The 19623-nt window shown below is 35.5% G+C and overlaps 9 protein-coding genes across 9 annotated transcripts; 2 read left to right on the top strand and 7 right to left on the bottom strand.

Annotated features, from left to right (window-relative positions):
* Nucleotides 1-114: 114 nt before the first annotated feature.
* Nucleotides 115-2022, bottom strand: PHYBLDRAFT_172442 (hypothetical protein; the record flags this gene model as incomplete). Its single annotated transcript, XM_018436804.1, has 5 exons — nucleotides 115-205; nucleotides 647-691; nucleotides 1286-1367; nucleotides 1515-1568; nucleotides 1977-2022. The coding sequence occupies 5 exons, from the start codon at nucleotides 2020-2022 to the stop codon at nucleotides 115-117; spliced, it is 318 nt and encodes a 105-aa protein (XP_018287227.1).
* A 243-nt stretch (nucleotides 2023-2265) lies between these two features.
* PbIdh2a (isocitrate dehydrogenase NAD-dependent subunit 2) lies at nucleotides 2266-4505 on the bottom strand. The gene is made up of 8 exons (XM_018439987.1): nucleotides 4377-4505; nucleotides 4115-4189; nucleotides 3655-4041; nucleotides 3385-3518; nucleotides 3117-3219; nucleotides 2743-2922; nucleotides 2477-2665; nucleotides 2266-2375 (listed from the first exon to the last, which is right to left on the bottom strand). Exons 1-8 carry the CDS (start codon nucleotides 4410-4412, stop codon nucleotides 2352-2354), a joined length of 1128 nt encoding a protein of 375 aa, XP_018287226.1. The 5' UTR covers nucleotides 4413-4505; the 3' UTR covers nucleotides 2266-2351.
* Nucleotides 4506-7127: 2622 nt separating this feature from the next.
* On the top strand, nucleotides 7128-7991 carry PHYBLDRAFT_182870 (hypothetical protein). The gene is made up of 4 exons (XM_018438688.1): nucleotides 7128-7320; nucleotides 7401-7488; nucleotides 7576-7591; nucleotides 7675-7991. The coding sequence occupies exons 1-4, from the start codon at nucleotides 7219-7221 to the stop codon at nucleotides 7688-7690; spliced, it is 222 nt and encodes a 73-aa protein (XP_018287225.1). The 5' UTR covers nucleotides 7128-7218; the 3' UTR covers nucleotides 7691-7991.
* Nucleotides 7992-9514: 1523 nt separating this feature from the next.
* On the bottom strand, nucleotides 9515-10659 carry PHYBLDRAFT_172440 (hypothetical protein; the record flags this gene model as incomplete). The annotated part of the gene is made up of 5 exons (XM_018436803.1): nucleotides 9515-9592; nucleotides 9655-9955; nucleotides 10035-10161; nucleotides 10245-10530; nucleotides 10591-10659. The coding sequence occupies 5 exons, from the start codon at nucleotides 10657-10659 to the stop codon at nucleotides 9515-9517; spliced, it is 861 nt and encodes a 286-aa protein (XP_018287224.1).
* A 178-nt stretch (nucleotides 10660-10837) lies between these two features.
* On the bottom strand, nucleotides 10838-11457 carry PHYBLDRAFT_66848 (hypothetical protein; the record flags this gene model as incomplete). The annotated part of the gene is made up of 4 exons (XM_018441695.1): nucleotides 10838-10918; nucleotides 10978-11117; nucleotides 11223-11343; nucleotides 11377-11457. 4 exons carry the CDS (start codon nucleotides 11455-11457, stop codon nucleotides 10838-10840), a joined length of 423 nt encoding a protein of 140 aa, XP_018287223.1.
* A 1432-nt stretch (nucleotides 11458-12889) lies between these two features.
* Nucleotides 12890-13522, bottom strand: PHYBLDRAFT_159867 (hypothetical protein). Its single transcript, XM_018434076.1, has one exon. The coding sequence runs from the start codon at nucleotides 13511-13513 to the stop codon at nucleotides 13157-13159; it is 357 nt and encodes a 118-aa protein (XP_018287222.1). The 5' UTR covers nucleotides 13514-13522; the 3' UTR covers nucleotides 12890-13156.
* A 192-nt stretch (nucleotides 13523-13714) lies between these two features.
* On the bottom strand, nucleotides 13715-14167 carry PHYBLDRAFT_116503 (hypothetical protein; the record flags this gene model as incomplete). Its single annotated transcript, XM_018428523.1, has 1 exon — nucleotides 13715-14167. A coding segment is annotated over one exon (453 nt), but the record flags the coding sequence as incomplete, so codon positions are not given.
* A 1000-nt stretch (nucleotides 14168-15167) lies between these two features.
* On the bottom strand, nucleotides 15168-16122 carry PHYBLDRAFT_159866 (hypothetical protein). Its single transcript, XM_018434075.1, has 3 exons — nucleotides 15838-16122; nucleotides 15588-15748; nucleotides 15168-15527 (listed from the first exon to the last, which is right to left on the bottom strand). Exons 1-3 carry the CDS (start codon nucleotides 15866-15868, stop codon nucleotides 15321-15323), a joined length of 399 nt encoding a protein of 132 aa, XP_018287220.1. The 5' UTR covers nucleotides 15869-16122; the 3' UTR covers nucleotides 15168-15320.
* A 217-nt stretch (nucleotides 16123-16339) lies between these two features.
* On the top strand, nucleotides 16340-16663 carry PHYBLDRAFT_159865 (hypothetical protein; the record flags this gene model as incomplete). Its single annotated transcript, XM_018434074.1, has 2 exons — nucleotides 16340-16461; nucleotides 16508-16663. Coding segments are annotated over 2 exons (260 nt in total), but the record flags the coding sequence as incomplete, so codon positions are not given.
* Between the last annotated feature and the right edge of the window lie 2960 nt (nucleotides 16664-19623).

Below are 19623 nucleotides of genomic sequence, written 5' to 3'. Positions count from 1 at the left end.
TTTATTGAATTTATTTACCATTGGTGGCCAGCCAATGATGAAAGTGGGATCTCCCTGTTGGACGAGAAAATTTTCAAAAAACTCGCAGTGGGCAACAGATAGGTTATCAGCATTCTACACCTGCATAGACATCGCGTGGTTTATATAGTTTGGTTTATAGGTCTTCAACTGTGAAAGTCTTTCGACCGGTTTACTAAGGCCACATCTATGAGCAGACTACGTAGATAACCGCCACAATAAAGATCTGAAAAATTTGCAAACTTTTGGCCCCTTTTTATAGACAAAATGGTTCAACTCTTGTACGACCTTTTGCAATTGAAAGAAAGTCACGGAACGTGAAAATTAAAATGATTGGTGTTTGAAAAATGAGTCAATGACTTTTAAATTATTTTGATTGGCTTTTAACATTGTGACGCCATATGAAAAAAAGAGTCCTTGAGATTAAAATAAAAAAAGTCACATCAGACAAGAAAACCGAGGCGGCTAAAAAGAAAAGTCACCGCAAAAATGGCTCATAGTGTTAGGAAGGATATTGGATACGTGACTTATTATTTCTAGGTGACGTATATTGTTCTATAAGGTTCTATGAGAGAGAAAACATTTAGTGTGTGAGTATTTTGGTGATTGTGTAGTATCTAAAGCGTACCGGGCCGTTTGCTGCCCAAAGTAAAAGAACTTCTTTAAGTGAATCCTTTTTTTTAAAAAGAGAATATAAATCCAAGTATTTATGTATTTTTAAACGGCTCCTACTTAAAATCCATTTAAAGGAGTTACACTACAAGAGGTGTGCACGGCCGTTTTGGCCGTTTTTGGCTTTTTTAAGAACTGAAAATCTCAAACATTATTTTTGAATATTTTTTTTGTTAAATCGTAAATCTCCAATCCTCACAAGAATTGTTTACAAACCAATACCTCTTCTTCTTTTGCATTGGTATTAAGTACATCCTATTCAATGAGTAAGCTACGATTGTTGGGTTTAAGAGAATTGGTGCTTTATAACTGACAAAAACGCATATTTGTGCCTTTTTTTTCAAAAAATAAAATAACAATAATTGACCAACATTTGGTTACGACGTGTCAATTTTTAAGAACAAGACGCTTTTGTAAAGAAAAGGGGTATTTAAAATGAAACATTAAAAAAAATAAAGATTCCATTTGGTTTGGTTAATATTTTGTAGTGTGGATTTAATTACGTGTGCTTTATATATTTATAGGGACAAGCTTAACGTTAAACTTGGTTATTTTTCTATTCTTTATTCAGTCTCGCTCGCAAACACGCCCTTACTTGGTTCCCGTAATGATACTTTCTTCCTTGAACCTTTCCGCAACTCTTCTAATAGCTTTTGCCTCTCCATAATAACCCTTGACTATAAATCTTGATTCAAAGGACGATATAACACTTTTATATTAGCCATCGGTCTAATTTATATGCTCATGAGCCCAATGCAACTATCTTTTCTTACGGCTTTATACTATACCCAATTTATGAGCTGCAATACATGATCCATATGTACCTGTAGGAATTGCTTTCCTCACAAGAATCTCGGGTATTTTGTGATAAAGATGTGCTTTACATGTTGAATTAGATTAATAAAATTAGAAAACAATGCTTTTACTTTAGTTGTTTTTTGCTTTTTAAATTTTTGCAGTGGTTGAGACGTTTTTTATCGAGAGTGTAGATATTTGAGATATTTGGATAAGAATTACTAGAGCAATAGAGACGACTGGCACATATTTCACACCAAATTGACAGAGTTATTTATATCAATCCTTAAGGCGGTATACAGGATAAATGAATCAATCAATATGATAAGTAACCCAAACGAAAGCAGGAAGGAAGGAAACAAATGGTACGACTATTTGCTTTAGGTCTGGTAACTTCTGTACCGCACACATCATGAAAAAAGAAAGACACCTTTTCAACTGGGTCACTTTTATTTTTAATGCTAATAGTATTGAGTTAAGCAAATTCCTACATACAGACTTGATGAGCGCATGGGAATCTTCGTCAATCTTATCCATACAGACAGGCAGAAAGACAGTCAAAATGTATTATTATTATTATGTATTAAATATTTAATTGAGATCTGTTTCAATTTGTGGTGTATGAGCCTTTTCAATAGGCTTGACCAACATTTTCTTCTATATATTTATTTTTCACAGGGTCAAGTATAAGCTTTTGAGGATCTATCCTTCCTATCTCTCTATCTCTAAAACGAAGGTTTTTAATATCGGATTTTCACATAGTCTAAACACACCAATTATATATTATAATCATGTAAAGATTATTTATTTATCTTGTTGATTGATTGATTGATTTGGTTTATGTAATAAATGGCATTTTTTGAGGTTTAGACCATAGTGGCTTTCAAGTTCTAAATAAAATATTCTTTTGTAAGCATATGTTTCTTCGTCCTCTTCATTATCAGCTAAATACATATATACATATATTCTATTAAATAAACAAACAACTTACTTCGATGACTGCTTGGGTGTATTCAGTGTTTGTTGAGCGACCGCCAAGATCGCCTGTCAAGTGCTTTCCTTCGGCGATTGTCTTGAAAATAGCCTGCTCGATGTCTGAAGCTTCCTTTTCCAAGTTCATGTGTCTCAACATCATAATACTAGACAAAAGTAATGCAGTGGGGTTGGCCTTATCTTGACCCTACAATAAGAAATTTGGAGTTTAGATTAGCATAAACCTCAGTCACAACATATGTCATAACATATAAATCTACTAACAGCAATATCAGGAGCAGTTCCATGTACAGCTTCGAACACGGACGCATCACGACCAATGTTTCCAGATGGTGTCAGACCAAGACCACCAATCAAACCAGCACACAAATCTGACAAGATATCACCGTAGAGGTTGGGCATAACCAGAACTGTGGAGGCAAACGGAGCAGGATCCATGGTAATCTAATCAATCTACGGGTTAATATCACTAGTCCAAGATCTCTTTTTCACACACGCACGCGCACGCAAACACATGTTCATGCCCACACATTTCATTGAAAATATTTCGGGTTAAAGTCAACGCACCAACCCACCCACACACACACGCGCGCGCTATATATATATATATATATAAAACGGTATTATTTATTCATTACCTCTAAACAAGCTTGATTCAAAAGCATATCATCAAACTCGATATCGGGAAAGTCCTTAGATACCCGCTTGCATGATTCTAAAAAGAGACCATCGGCCAATTTCCTATAGTGTATGTGTGGTTTTGTTTTTGTTTTAAGCAAGATTAAAAGAAAAATATTGTAAGTGGACTTGACCGAACAAATTAAATTTATTCATTTTGAGCTCAAGGGTCCCCCCGCCCTCCTCTTTCTCCCCCTACTCCCGTTTTCCAGCTATTTTTATACTTACATAATGTTTGCCTTGTGTACTGCAGTAACCTTCTTACGGCCAATTGATCTAGCATATTTGAAGGCATAGAGAGCCACACGCTCTGAGGCCTCCTTTGTGATCAATTTGATAGATTGAACAACGCCATCGATAATCTAAAATAAAATAAGATTAATGTTTTTGATAAGTTGAAGTCTATAGCGTAGGGCCGTTGTGCGTACAGATGATAAATATCCTTATAGATCTATATATCTTTTTCTTTTCTTTTCTTCTTCTTCTTCTTATTTTTACCTCGTGCTCAATACCAGAATACTCTCCCTCGGTGTTTTCACGGATAATGATAGTATTGACATCATCATAAGGAGTCTTGTAGCCAACAATAGAGCGACAAGGACGAACGTTGGCATAGAGGTTGAATGTGCGGCGAAGGGTCAGGTTTAGAGACACATGGCCCTTTCCGATTGGGGTGGCAAGAGGGCCCTTGAGGGCAACAGTACTGCGGAGGATGCTGTAGATAGCCTTGTCGGGAATAGCAATTCGGCCGTCCTTCTTGACAGGTGTCACATCAACCTCTTCCCACTCAATGGGAACCTTGGCTGCCTCAAAGATTTTCTTGACCGACAGAGAAATCTCAGGGCCAATTCCATCTCCCGGGATAAGAGTTACCAGGTATTTCCCCTAGCATTATAAATAATTAAGTTAGTAATTGCAACAACTACAAGAATTAATAATTTATATATAAAAAGCTTACATTCTCTTGCTTCTTTGCGCAGAATGTTCTGGTAAGAGTGGCATCTTCGGTAGAAGGCTTACAGACACATCCTGGCTATTAAAATAGAATGTATTAAATGATAAGTAATCTTCAATTTATGTGTCTTGTAAGATTATAATGATAGTAATCATAAATGGCATACTTGTTCTATTTATTTATTTATCCTGTCTTTAATCAGCTCAAATAAAATAACAATATGTATATCATTTATATGCAGAATCCAAATAAAATAGAATATAACCTTTACGATCTTTTCGTCTTCGCAGCTGCAGATCATCGTGGCTTGTGGTAACTGAATTGGCTGAGTAGAATAAGGTGTACAAGTAATGGGGGTGCAGGCTAAAGCAGAAGATAAAAAAGTAAGAGAAGCTATTGTTTATTGACAGAAGGAAGAAGATTGAGCTGGATCTAAAAACCCCTTTTTATTTTTGCCATTATGCTTTTTTTTTTTTAAAAGACAGCCGACCTAGTGGGCTATAAAGCATTTTTTTTTTTAAAAAAAAAATAAAATAAATAAAAATAAAAGCGTCAGTTGGTTACACTTTTTGTCCGGTATTTTTTGTGACCTTTGATTATAAAGTTCGGTCCATACTCAATCTCCCCCAAATCCGTCTTCATCTCTGCCAGTGATATAAGGTGCTCACTGAATCCTTTATATCAATAAAGGATTCCATGAGCACCCATAGAAGCAGTGTCCGATTATGACTGCAAAATAAAAATGATCTTTGGGTAGGGTTTCTGGATTGTTAAACTATTGACAGCCATTCAATATTGCCCGGACAGTAAGAGTATATTGTGACACATATAAAGATATTAGAAAAAGATCTTCCCTATAATAAATGCTTGGATGAACCACAAGTATTGGTTTGAATTACCGCTCCGTGAAATGAAAGGTTTATCCGTGGGGGTAAGGGAACTGAGTAGAAAAAGAAAAAGACCCATGTTGCCCGCATTTGCCAAGTTTGATGTGTGTTCAATATTGTGACAACTGGGGAGAGGCAATTAAAAAAAATATACCATGGATAATTAACAATTAACGATGCATAATAGTCTCCTAACAAAGACACGACTTTTTGATAAAAGAAAGACAATTAATAAATCGTATGTGAACATTCTAGACAATACACATATATACATGTATATATATTTAATGACTGTGGAATAGAAGAATAAAATATTTCAAATTAAAGATGTGTGGGGAGAAGGGGTTATTATTTTTGGTTAAGTCTAATCGATATCTTTTGCCATTTGAATAAGGCATTGGATTGAGAAAAAGAAATAGGTCATTTGTTTGACGCCAATGTTCTGGGCACCATGAATACACAGCCATAAATATCTTTTACTAGAAAAGAAAAAGAAAACAATAAGAATCAAATGAAGGATAGATATTTGCAAGATTAGGAATGATACTGATCCTTATGGTATTGTTACAATGTGATTTAATATAAAATGATCAATAAAGGTCTAGTATTGAAGATGCTGCCTTGGTTACAATATAATTGATTTATTGGTAAATTGTGCTTTTGCTTTGGATTTTGCTTTAGATTCTGGCATATATTATGTTATTGTATTGGTTGGCTATGTTACTATATATTCCCCGGGAATTGCTATTGTGTGTGGGACCAATAATAGCGTGATACGGGATATTCCGAAAGAAAGAAATGGCTGTGTGGGATTTACCTTTGGTCGAGAAAATCATTTGTGCATTTCGGGTGGGGAACCCTGCGTTTGTGTGTCCCTTTGTCCTTTGTCTTTGTCGTTTACCTTTTGAAGACTGGCCAGATCTATTGTTGGGTTGGGAAAAGGCGGAAAGATGAAGTGTGTAGAACAAGTGCGTAGGGGATATGATATCAATACCCGGATCTCTCCACACTAAGTCCCTGATCCAGTTTACTTCATCTTCCCAGCCCTTTTTTTTCTTGTATTCTTTTTTGGCTGGTCTTTACGATAAGATCAAGTTTTCTATCTGTAAAAGGATGAGTTCCCGGTACTTGTTTTCGTTCTTTCTTCTAATAACATCATGAAAATGGCTAAGCACGTACATATATAATTATAATTATAAAGATGTATATATGTATATATGTATTTATTTATTACTTGGATTTGTTGTGTGGGGTATTTCTTTAATATGCCTTGTCGTTATTGTTATACTTTATATTTTAGATAATTCATTTTGCTCCCCTTATACTTCTTGCTCTACTTCTTTTCCTTTTTTAATCTCTTTATTTTATTTATTGATTCATCATATAATAAAGACATTCATATATATATATATATACATTGGTCCACTTGTAATTTATACTCGTGTGTCTCTTGGTGGTTTTTTAGATCCATATCCTAATAACAATTAAAATATATATATATATATATATAAAACAGGCACATAACCAATTCATTTATGCAGGTAGGAGTTTGTTTTGTTTTTTTCTTTCCTGAGCTCTCTATTGCTCATTCAACCATCTTATCTCTAGGTCTCGCTCAAATAACCAGTGAAAATAAAGAAGTTATACCAAGCTAATAATTAACTTCAATTCAAAATAAATAAAAATAAAAATGAAGTAAATCATTACCAATCTAGAGGATCAATCTCTCCAAATCTATTAAGACTGTAAAAGTATTGGTAGCTTCATTCTACAGAATCACCTCGAGAATTCCGTCTATTAAACACGATTTTAAATCAATTAGATTCTTTACTAAATCTTAATTAGACATCGTTGAGAAATCAAGATGAATTAGTATTATTTTTTGTCTTTTTTTTTTATCAATTAAAATAAATATAATTACAAATTTTGCCTTTCCCGTGTAACTAAACCAGTGTACCCTATAAAGTTTTCACTCTATGATTGCTTGATTCACACAAAATAATAATAATTAAGTGTGTGGTATATGCTTACGTCAGTAGTTCTTGTGTTCTGGGTTGTTGGTTATGGGCCATTCACAACCAGAATAAGAAACGAGAGAGAGAGAGAGAAAAAAAAACATACGATTAAAGCCCTGTTAATTTACTCTTTTATTTTATATTCTTTTTATATACATTTATATATTTCTCTCCTCCCCTCTCTCTTATACACCAAGAAAATCAAATGTACGCCAACGTCCTTGCTCGTTCTGCCCTCAGATCCCGCGTCGCCTCTCGTCAGGTCATGCGCTCTGACTTGTACCATTTCTCCAACAGCAATGGCCAGGTACAAACACGAAAAACATAATCACAATAATTTTAGGCAAGATGTTAATAAATATACTATTCTATTCAATTCTATTGTAGAACCTTCCTTTTGATACCACAAACAAGGCTGCTCTTGCTCTTAAGATGACCTTGTACCTTGGTGTTGGTTTCGGTGCTCCCTTTATCGGTATGTAAATAGTGTTCATCTGTGCATTCTGTAAAAAAAACAGACATTATTAACACAAAATATGTAAATTTTCAAATATATATATAGCTGCTGCCTGGCAATTGTAAGTCTTGATATCTTTATAAAAGCTATGCATAAACAACTTGGCACTTACTTACTCACTCTTTATTACCATTATTATTATAGCCACAAGGCCGGTTAAATTAGATCTTCACGCCAGCCTTTATATATTGTAAAAATGAAACTTTTGTCTCGTTTTGTTTTTGACTCTTGATCTTCATTATCCGAAAATATATCAATGTCGAATTTCAAAAAAAAAAATCAAATTTTGAAGAGAATATGGGATAACAGGCACGGCATGAGCGCACATAAGTATACCGATTATCAAAGAAGAGAGAGAGAGAGAGAGCGAAATAGGGAGAGAATGGGCATTTTGACTTTTCGTTTTGTCAAGATATAAAGATATACAACCTACCTACAAATACAATTTCAGGATATAACCTATATTAACAATCTATACTGGAAAATTAAATATATATATGTTGGTGACAGCTATTACTAAACATAGTAGAGCTATTAGGGTATTTGAATATGTACATGACAAAATGGGGGTTGGTTGACCAAAAATCAATTTTAAAGTGTCTTTATTACTATTATTTAAGAGAAGTACGTAGAGATTTCTTTGGTGGGGAGATGAGAGTGTTTGTGTTGATTGTTATAAACTTCCACTTTAAAGAGGGTACATGACATAACGAAACCAAACTTATACGCGTAACTATTTTGGACATATCTATTACTGACAATTACATGCATACCTCTTCAATCGCTAGCAGTTTATCGTTGTAAGCTTTAGGACTAAGGATTGTGTCTAATATAATTTTTTTTTCTAGTCTCAGTTGTAGCATTATTTTTCAAAAAAAAAACTTTGTACTTGAACTTACGCTTGCGCTTGTTTAATCATCTTGTGATTATAATAGTCTTTTAATCTTGAGCTCTTGTGGCCTTTCTTTTATGGCAGCTCGAACATACAGAACTACTTTCTTTTGGCTCAGTTTACCTCTTTGCCATAGTTTTTTTCTGCCTTTCTTCTTTACTATTTTTATACCTAGTACTTCTTTTGTGGTTTGTGCCAACTACACACATATATCCCATTTGAGCTGTTGTCTGTTGTTAGAGACTACTTTACTTATTAAAAGTTAATGTTGATTCAAAATGGTCACATTGGCTACCTCTCTTTATGCAATTGCCAGGCTTACTATAATCCTTGTATATGACTATAGCTAAACACGATATTTTTTGTATAAAACAAACTGTACATTCTATATACATAAATTATAAAAGCAAGCATATTAAACTTCAAGTCAAACCTGTCAAAAAATAAAAATAAAAAAAGGGACTTTCTATGTAAAGAGTTTAATAATACACTAAACTCCTTTATTTCATAAAACGTCTGTGCTTATATATATATATAAACAGCTGCTTATCAGTCACCTAAAATGTGTCGAAGATATGCTTCTGTGCCCCTAAATTCATAGATATATTTGTACAACTGGTCATATTGCAAGTCTTGAAAGATAATGTGCGTTCTAAAGTAAGTAACCTTCATCTCTACTTATGCTTTGTCCATTCTTCTAGTTTTACAAATAACTAATGACCTTATACTACTATTGTCAACAAGGATAGCTTTTAAAAAATCATCAATCTACCTGTATACTGACTTTATTACTATAATTATATAAGTGGGGTCCTTCTTAACCTCCGCAGAAAACCTTTAAACGATCAGTTCAAAGGTGTTACTCAAAAAGTTTGAATCTTTTCTTTTTGTCTTCATCCAAAAAAGGTAAGCTGAGCATTTAAAAATTGATTTTGATTCGCCCAAAAAAATAACATCGTCTGAATTTAAAAATAAGAATTCTGTAGTATCAATATGCTTGAAGAAAAAAAAAAAAAAACTCAACGATTCAATATCCGACCGGATCACCTTCAACGTTTGAGTGTATGAAGACATTTAAAGACCATACATTTGTTATGCTCCGAGGAGAGGTGTTTGTTCATTACTTCCCCCAGGTGCCCGCTTACAGATATCATATTTACATATGGGACACTTGTATTGACAAAAAATTAATTATGTTACTTTGAGTACGAGCAGATTAGATTATAACTTACAAATTTCTTATGAGAGGTAAGCCATGCATCAACACATCCAGCATGGAATTCATGGCGACACGGAAGAGTTCGTAGAGTATCTTCATCTATATAATCTTCCAAGCAAATCGCACACTCTTCGTGATCGACATCTATGGACTTTTCCCGTCTGAATGTACGTAACGGAAGTTTGGTAACTATATCAGAAGGTGCTAGTTCTTGTTTACGGAATTGTCGTTGTCTCAATCGCCATGTGATGTAGATGGAAAGCATCATGACTGCTGGTGAAAGAACAACCACAAGAAGCATATCTAGTAATGGCCTAACAAATAGATTTTTTTTGCGTGAAATTCACACTTAATATGCATATTAAAGCCGACATTTTCTTTTCTGTTAGTTACCAGGTTAACATATCATCCTTTAATAGTTCAATCCTTAGTGGATGTTGCTTGTCGGTCAGCATTAACAGAATTTGATATTGGTGCTGTGCCACAAATACACTGGGGACACGCACATCAGAAGTATCACCTTTCATATAAGAAATTAAGCCATTTGATAAGCCAAAAAATAATAATCAAGATACAATAATTATACTGTGCTTGTCTGCTTACCTGGTGCATACATAGTAATCCAACCGTTAAAGTGTCGATCTCCGACTACGACCGCCAACGCTCCGCTAGCTTGCATAGCTCGGACCTTGTCAATGAACGAGCACTCGCCACGCTCGACAAAGGCAATCCATTCGGTTGTCGGTGGCTCGATAACCTCGCAGCCATAACGATCTTTCTCTAGAATGGGTGGTAATAGATTTCCCTGCAAACCAGGTCCATCTTCCACTCCCCCTAGTAATCGAGGACCGAATGCCGCTATACGGTCATTGTAAGTGATGTTTGAATCCTTTTTTTTTACATTACGTTTGGTTAGTCACTGGTAGTAATCTCTAATGATGCCACTTACCACCAAGAGAATTGATGCGCAAGCTGTACATGATAAAATTGCCAATATAAACAGTCGGCTGTAGATCATTGCTGTGTGTGAGAAGACAAGAAGAATGACGCTTTCCAAGTTGGAAGAGTGGAAATCATACCACTGTCACGCTGGTTTTAATTTTATTTTTATTTTTATTTTATTGTTTAATTTTAACCATTCACTATTATCCTTCAAATATATATATTTATAGAGTAGAAAGAGAGCAATCATGGCTTTAATCAGAACAGCTCTTTGGACAGCACACCCAGTCTACACCATCTTCTGAGGCTACGCATCGAGGTACTGGTTGGTCTGACTGTGTTTTGTATAGTATCATTGTAAGTTATACATGTATCTTATGTCAATTCTACTCACAAGAGACCAATCATGGTTGCTTATCAATGTCAGGCAGTTTGTATTGAATTCCCATCGCTGGTGCTCTGCATTTTCAAGGGGTTCTCTCATCACACTCGTAAGACATTGTCCCTTGCTTGGTTGATTCTTGATAGCCAACACTGAGTAATATCCAAACAATAGCATAAAGCAATACTAACAGTGTCAGATGATAATCCTTATCGTAAAAAAGAATAATAATAATAATACTATATGGTTGCCTTTACCACAGCCGGAGAGCTTGTTCACCAGATACCCATCGTCGTGACTCCACAGCTGATGATCTCCCTCTACATTTGGACGCAGTTCGATCCGAGATGCCTGCGACACCTTATTCGTTGTAAGCCTCTATTACAACAGATCGTTTTGAAGGGAGTTTACTTGGAAGGAAATAGGTGTAATGGTAAGAACATGACCATTAGTACTGGTGATGAAGAACCATCCATGTGGGAATCCTGCCATTGTAATGACGATGACTGTATTTGGAATAAAATTTTTACAATTTTTTTTACAAAAAAAAAATAAAAAGAAACGATTTTACAGTAACTTTAACAATTGATAATATACTTCCTATTTAAACCAATAACATGCTTTCAAGTAAATTCTATATATTTCTTCCTTCTTCTTCTCTCAAGACTCTGTTTACTCTCTACATATTTTACGGTAGCAAAACTACCATCTTGTATTATTATTACGCGTATGTTGTAGAAAATCAATTCGGCTGAAACTGAATGAAAAGGATATTATGCTGTCAAAAGAATATATGATATACTCTTGTATCTACATTTATATAAACCATTTGAACGTTCCAAAGTGCCTAGGGCACCCCGATGCTTGAAAGCAGTTAGAGTACTTTTAGTAATAAATATGCTTTAGGCTCGTTAAAAATTACCTGTCTAGATTTCGAAGATGTTGGCGGGCAATGTTAAAATAGAAAGAAAATTTATGCACTAACTTAAGGAAACTAAAAAATAGCTGTCAAATAAACCGTAGCTGATATTGATATGTAGCTTTTAAAAGTGTACATTACGCCCATTTTTAAACTGTTATGTATATATATTATGTTTTAAATCCCTAATCAACGATATCAAACGTCTCTTTTTTTTTCCCTCTTATTACTCTATCACCATAGATTCTTGATAGACTTAAAACACACGCCTGTCCCACATTGAATCTTATCCTACTCTGGAAGCCACGTGTTGTGTGTCATTTGAATTCAATTATGCTTGTTAAAATAGATTATTATAAGGATTGTACATTAGTCAATGGTACAAATAGTGAAGTAACTTCTTTGGATAAAGTAATATAATTCGTTCTGAACTTTTATAATAATTACGCAGCTTATATTTATCAAATCAAGTACGTAATAATTGATTATAAACGCAGAAACGATCATTTTCAAGAGTTGTGTTTTGCTCTACCAAACCTGATAAGAAGGAAATAATTAATCAAGATGGTCCTACAAATTCTTCTTAAGGGATCCACACGCACATATTCTCACACATTGTCTGTATTACACCAATAACTAAGTTTAAAAAGAATGAGCTTACTAGCAGAAATCCAAGTATCTACAACTATTTATGGTGTTGGTTTCAAGGCTAAATTTATGTCTTCAAGGTAAGAATTAATCAATACGCAGATAATCAAACTTCGATATTTGGCCTACAAGTACTTTTGAAAGAGCAGGGCTGTTAACTATTTATACAAGTATTATTAATGAATATGCTTATTTGAATGTAGTGCTGATCATTATCATTTTTTCGAGGCAATTTGTAGTTATTTATTTACATACGCATAATCAGAATATTACTACGAAAGAAAGGATCTTTCTTTTTTATAACTCTTATTAATGATCGCATTTATATTATTTAATAAATAAATAAAATATAATCTTGAGATGACACCATGTTTTATTTCAGATAAATGCTTTATAATGAAAGGGAAGGATGGCACGAAATATAAACAGAAAAAATGTCTTATTACAAATAATATATCAGAGTGGAGTAAAGTAGAGCAGAGTAGAGTAAATGGAGTGAGGATAGATATAAGCATAAATGTAATGTAATTATGGTTTGAGATATACAAATTCTTTTTTATATAGTGTTCAGAAAACAGGTTTTTATGTACAGATGAGGTATGGGCAACGAGGAAGAACGTTCCTTTATTGCACAAGGTATGTGTGCCCTCTGTTCCTTCCCCATCGAAGGACTTCAAGGGTAAGTTTCGTGGGTTGAATATTGTCACCTTTCATGGTCTCGTAAGTTTCTTGAACTTGGTCCCACCTACCCAATTTTGCCCAGGCACGCATGACAATGGTATAAAGCACGGCATTAACTTCGAGCTTAGCGTGCTTCATTTCATTCAAGATATGTACACACGAATATGGATCAGGAACAAATGAATGAGCGAGCATCAAAACGGCATAAGTAACAACAGTCGGTTTAACTTGGCGTGCAATCATGTCCTGATAGACCTGACTGACCATTGATATCGAATTGTGACGCAAAAATGCTCGCATAAATAGTGTGTAGGTGTATACACTAGATTGGCCAGAAAAAAGAGGGGAAGTGATAGCCTTGCCATGTGGAAGAAGACTATCCTTGAACTGTTCATAGTACTTTTCAATTTTATCTTCGTCTGTATTCGAGATAACAGCGTTTAGCAGTATATTACGTGTGTGACTTGTAGGGACTAGTGCTTTGTTTCCAGGGGCTTCAAAGAACTGGCGATATAGTTGTATAGTGTGTTCATTGTCACGATGTTTTACATGCATACCCATAAGGGTCGTGGCAATGTGAGTATTGATATCCACGTTTTCTTCTTTCATTGTATTATAGAGGCGCCAGGCCTCATCTACTCGACCCTCTTCTCCCAAGCCATGCATGAGAATAGCAAAGGTATAAACGTCTGGCTTCAGCCCAGCCTGGAGCAGATTTTCCCAAAAGCTCATTGCAGTTTTGATGTCGAGTTGAGTGACTGAATGGTGCATGAGGATGTTGTAGGTAACCAATGTAGGATGAACATTATTCATCATCATAGATCTGAACACGGACTCTGCTTTGTCAATATCAGCAATACGCATGTAACCATCAATCAAACTTGTATACGTGTATGCGTCCGGTTCGCTGCCGTTTGTTTTCATACGCTTAAACCATTTTATCGCGCGGACCATGTCAGATTGTTTGCTGTAGGCGTTAATAATAATAGTGTAGGTATAATTGTCCGGTTTAATTAAACGTTGTTCCATTTCACGAAAATATTTAATTGCCTTGTTGATTTGGTTGTTCATGGTGGTGAAGAGGATTGCGCGATTGTATTCCTCAACTGTGCCTGGTTTTCGTTTTTTGTTTTTGTTGTGCAAGTGTAAAGGTACATAGAACCCATGACTAGTACGGTCTCTATAACACATACGCCATTTTTCTGCGCATTTTTCTCCTGGGACTATACTATTATCATTCTCGTCTTTTGGTTGGATGGTGTCGATCAAGGAAAGCATTTGCTGTTCAGTGACATCTCGTGATTTATCTTCGCTGCAAAGAGCTGCTTGGGCTGTATACATTCGACGGTCTGCCATGAATATTGAGCGATTGTGATTATGTTGTCTCCATGTGGCTCTTAAGGATGCGTTCTGGGTAGTTGGTAGAATAGGTCGAGAGACGATGGCACGAAGGACCTCAACGATTACCGAATGAGAGAAATTCAGGTACCTTGGCATCATGATATACTGCTTTTAAGATAGTAAATAACGAGTGCGTAGGGGTCGATGATTTTATCAGGACAAGGAGGCCTTTCTTCTAACACTGAGTTTTTGATGGACTTGGTGTGTTTACAAAAAATAATAAACCGGGGATTTAAATTAAGAATGATGACTTCATAGACTGGGCTCATTGTGCTTTACTGCACTTTTCATAAGGAGTATAAGCGCTGTTAAAAAAATCATGGTACTTATTGGTTTGAAACATGTTAACTGTCCATAGGCACCTTGAAATTCTTTGAATATGAAATAATGTAAAATAGATCAGTAGTCTATTCAATAAAACATCATATCAGAGTCTGATTAATTGGAGTTAGTTTAGATATATGTATATAAATATAAGCATATTAGTAGCATATATATCAAATGAATAAAGCAACAAAGATTTATAATTTATTATCTGTCAGTCATACCTTTACAAGAATTCGCAATAAGTAGTTTATTGATATTACATTTATAGTATACTCTAAAATCCTGTTTGCTTAAATCAACCAATAATGGAAGAAGTAAAGGAGGTAGGTTGAATCGTAAGAAAAATAATTGCAGTATTTATTTTGTATTTATTTTCTTCTTAGCCATAGCGAAACCCGATTGCAAACCCAACGAGAAAAGTGGATTTGAATTGGAAGTTGTGAGTTAATAACTTTGAGAAATTGTCCCAGTGAGACGAAATATCCCGGCCTGTCACTTTTCCATCCCGATCCGTATCAAGGCTTTGACGATAATGTCTATCCAATTTCTTCCAGTTGACATTCACATAGCCTTTACTTGCCATATACTATATTTATCAAAATTAATAAAGACAGAGAACATCACTCCCATAATTGTAAAGCTTTACCTGTAAGAACAAAAATCCGGTTCCAATCAAGCCTGCTGCCAATTTTCCAAGCTTTTTTGTTAAAAATCCTGCACACAATCCTAGGACAGTCCCAAAGGTCAATTCAGTCTGATTAACTAATGGGCTTTTGCGCTGTGGGAGTATGGTAGGTTCCTGAATAGCTACACACAATAATAAGGTTCATTGTTTTAGTTAAAAGTGTCAATAAGTATACATTCACATGCACATATAAATATTTAATGAGCTATACCTTCACATAGAATTGGCTTTTTAAAAGCCATGGAACTAGACGCTACACCAGCAGTAAGCACAGCTCCTATATTGAGTTTAAGCCATGGCGATTCTCTAGGAAGGGTCCCAATAATACGTGTAGGTTGTACACCTGAAAGCAAAAAATACAAGTGTGAATATATCTGCTTTAGTTTATATCTTTTAAACTGCCTTTGACGTACATATGGATCTTCCACTAGCAAATCGCGGGCTGGCAATACGAGGAGTAACCAGCCGCCTAGAGCATATCCGAGTAGCGTTTAACATCTGTAATTAAAAGGAGAGAATATAAAGAAAGAGAAAAGTGGGTTTGTGGGAATTGACAGTTGTGCTTTATAGTGTACATTCTTATGTGGTTATGATGATGTAATATGTGCAACCAACAGCGACGCAATCCATCTTTACATCGTCGGGGTCTGCATAATTTGGACTATAGCAGTTCTTGCTTTCTTTCTTTCTTTCTTTTATTTTCATCTCAATCACAATGCTTCCCTGCAATCGTAATAACGGAAATGTCCAAGATGACTGCGACGGATGGCGCGATAAACTCGTCGGAAAGTTTATCTTGGAAAATGACGAAGCGACCAGTCTGTCGAGTGATGAAGTAAGTTGAGTCCAACAACCTTATCATCATACTCACAGATATAAAGTATGTTCGCCATAGCGATCTTCCTCAGCCTAATCGCGTATTGCCTCCCAATTCTATTATGACCATGGATTATCGCCCAGATCGTCTAAATATTCGTATTGATAAGACTAAACGTGTTATGGGTGTGAATTATGGATGATATGAATATGTATTATGGTGTGTGTATAAATAAATAAATAAATAAATAAATAAAAAGGGGTGTCTTTTTATATTCTCTCTCTCTCTCTTCTCTGTTTCATGCTTGTTTTTATGATTCTACCCATTCTAGACTCTTTTTCAGCCACTGGTTTAGAAGAATAGAGAAATCACGCATGACAAAAGCACAAATAATCCGGTGGAATGAGTCTGTACATAGTTGCAGCTTCTCGAGGACATGGTCATAAAGGCCTGCTTTATCGGGTGCCATTTGTTCGAGAGTATAAAATTCTTTCCAGTCATCTTTAAAGATATTTAGTAATGGTCTTAGGTGCAGAAAAAGTGGCAAGCTTCTTACCTAAGACTTGGGCCGCAGAAAAAAGTTGGGCAAGTATATCAATATAAGCCATATATTGTTCCTCTCTATAATATTAAAGAAGAAGAAAAGGAAAATTCTATAAGCCATACAAGTTATACGCACAGACAAAAGACCTTTACTTGTGTTATCATTATCATTATTATTATCATTATTTAAAAAAAAATTAAAAAGAAAAGAAAACTTACGAAGATTTGGAGCTTTCGATTTTCATCCGCTCAACGGATTTAGAAATCTTATTTCCCCAGGATACAATGGTCTGTGTGTTTTAAAAATTTAAAGAATTAAGTAGTTAATAAAGTGATCTGCATATATCTTTATTTTATATGATTTACATGCCTGTGAACGCCGACTTGAATTTAGACCGGGTATACTTGCATCGTCTGAGGTTACTTCAGGTGGAATATGGTCAAGGATACCAAGTTTTTTTGCAAAAGTATACTTGATATGTTTCAACGTATGCTCAAACCCACTTAGTTCGGTATAGGCGTCAACTGGCGAAACATGCCTTCTGACTTCCATACTTTTCAGTACTGGTACTAAAAGTTTACAGGCTGTTACTTTGGCACTGACTTCTGGTAGCCGTACGTTCGATTGATGCCTTTAAGTTTGTTTTTTAAAAGAAAAATAGGAATAAATGAGTACTACATTAGCATTATTATTATTATAATAATAATATTAATAAATAAATACCAGAGTTGCTTAGGAGCATGAATAGTGGCTGTAATGTAACCTCCGTATTCGATACTCTTGTGTAGTCGCTTCATAAGAGGTACATCATTATTAAAGGGTGTGTTATTAACGCTGTCTAAAAATACAGCTGGGTTGGGTTTGTCCTCAAGAACTATCTTCGGATTAATGACAAATGTGGATGTGGAAGTAGTGCGGCTAAGGGTACGGATAGGAAATGAGGAGAGAGTTGAAGCATTACTATTGCTTCTAGGTCGTGGAGATGTTTCTGTGTTGGTTAAGGTGGAATGAGGTGGTGCTGTATTTTCTGTAGTTGATGCAGGCGCTGTAGTTGTATTTTTAGTTGTGGTTGTAATGGTTGGATTTGGTGGGTGCGTTATTTTCTTGGTGCGAGTGGTATGTGATTTGATAAATGATCCGACTAATGCAAGATTAGTCGAAGTAGCACGAGCAATAGATATGCTTGCAGTTGGTACTGGCCCAATGTTCTTGGGATTTGGGGGTGTATGAGTTGAGACACTTTTGCTGCGAGAAGGGGTTGGTGCAGGCTTAGATCTTAAGAGTGTTGATGTTTTGTGGCGTATGATATTTGGGCGATTGGCTTCAATAGATGGCATTACATCCTGGCCAGGAGAAGATGTTGGTAAAGGTGGAAGAGCAGATATAACTAACGATTCTTTTTTCGCTTTCTCTAGGGCCTGCTCTACATCAGAGGAATATCGATTCTTACTAGCAGCTGTTTATTGGCATATGGATATAGATGAGTTATTTCATTCCCAGATATTGTATTTAAACCGTACCTCCATTTCGCCATGGCTTTGATGGACGTTCTGATACAAGTGGTGTGCTAGCTGAAGGTTTCTGTGGGGCTGGTAAAATTGCAGGTGGTCCTTTAGGTCGAGCTGGGGCATGTCTAGCAAAAACCGACGTAAAAACCGAGTGAGACGGAGTTACAACCTCAGGAACAACTACCACCTTGGATGGTGGTCGAATTGTTGTGACGGCTGTACTTAAGAAGTGTATGCGTTCAGTGTAAGAATCATGCTAGATATTTTGGGTATTAGTGTCGGTAGGATATTAAAACACTGGTCTGATTGAAAAAAAAAGATATATATTACAATCTTTTGAAGTCGCTTCTTGTCTTCGTTACTGACTGTTTGAAGAACACTTTCGAGTAAAACAATTGCTTCTTTATAAGTCTTCCTTGCGTCTTTACGTTGGCCCTTGGTATCAAACTGAACAGCAGTGTTTGCTTTCTCGATAGCTTGTTCGAGATTTTTTGAATTCTTGGCAGTTTTTGTGGATTTTGTGGATGTAATGACAGGGCGTTTTGTGGTTGGGCGGGGTGTGCTGAGACTTGAGGGGCGACTGGCAGGGATGTGAAGGAATGGGTCATACATTATGGATGATGATTTGACTTCAAGTCAATAGCAATTTGCACTATATGTTGTTGCTCAATTGTTGGAAGTTGAATAATTGGGTGAAAAATAAATGTAAGGAAAGAGTGGTATGAATATAGAAAATAAAGCAAAGGTGTGTGTATAAAGCGTGGCTTGTAATGGAATGGTTAATACCAAAGTGTGCAAATCGCTTATTGGCTGTGAAACCAACGACTTAGTTTACTCCATTTGTCTGTATATTTGATTTGGCTATCGTTGCACACACACAGAGATGGCTATTATAGTGTATAGATGCAAGCTAGTAAGGGGATCATGTATACATGATAGGAGAGGACATTCTTGACCAAATAGTTTGATAGACAAGAGACGCTTATGAGTTAAGGTCTCCTTTATTCTTGCTACGTTGAAGAATGTATAATGCAATTGGGATTACTTTTGGTACAAAGGCCATTCTGACACGTGCAAAGGCCTTGATTTTCTGTATACAAACCAAAGATAAATCATAAATCTTCTTAA

This window comes from Phycomyces blakesleeanus (genome assembly GCF_001638985.1).
Source record: "Phycomyces blakesleeanus NRRL 1555(-) unplaced genomic scaffold PHYBLscaffold_22, whole genome shotgun sequence".
Taxonomy (NCBI): domain Eukaryota; kingdom Fungi; phylum Mucoromycota; class Mucoromycetes; order Mucorales; family Phycomycetaceae; genus Phycomyces; species Phycomyces blakesleeanus.
This window is presented reverse-complemented; position numbering and strand designations above follow the sequence as displayed.

Bases quoted from the DNA above. Each gene is read 5' to 3' on its own strand.
- PbIdh2a (XM_018439987.1), bottom strand. From the start codon at position 4,412: ATGATCTGCAGCTGCGAAGACGAAAAGATCGTAAAG. The intron at 4,190-4,376 runs GTTATATTCTAT...CTATTTTAATAG, and splicing joins AAGACGAAAAGATCGTAAAG to CCAGGATGTGTCTGTAAGCC. The intron at 4,042-4,114 runs GTAAGCTTTTTA...TTATAATGCTAG, and splicing joins GCGCAAAGAAGCAAGAGAAT to GGGAAATACCTGGTAACTCT.
- PHYBLDRAFT_182870 (XM_018438688.1), top strand. From the start codon at position 7,219: ATGTACGCCAACGTCCTTGCTCGTTCTGCCCTCAGATCCCGCGTCGCC. The intron at 7,321-7,400 runs GTACAAACACGA...ATTCTATTGTAG, and splicing joins TCTCCAACAGCAATGGCCAG to AACCTTCCTTTTGATACCAC.
- PHYBLDRAFT_159867 (XM_018434076.1), bottom strand. From the start codon at position 13,513: ATGCGAGCATTTTTGCGTCACAATTCGATATCAATGGTCAGTCAGGTC.
- PHYBLDRAFT_159866 (XM_018434075.1), bottom strand. From the start codon at position 15,868: ATGGCTTTTAAAAAGCCAATTCTATGTGAAG. The intron at 15,749-15,837 runs GTATAGCTCATT...TATTGTGTGTAG, and splicing joins AAAGCCAATTCTATGTGAAG to CTATTCAGGAACCTACCATA. The intron at 15,528-15,587 runs GTAAAGCTTTAC...TGATAAATATAG, and splicing joins CCGGATTTTTGTTCTTACAG to TATATGGCAAGTAAAGGCTA.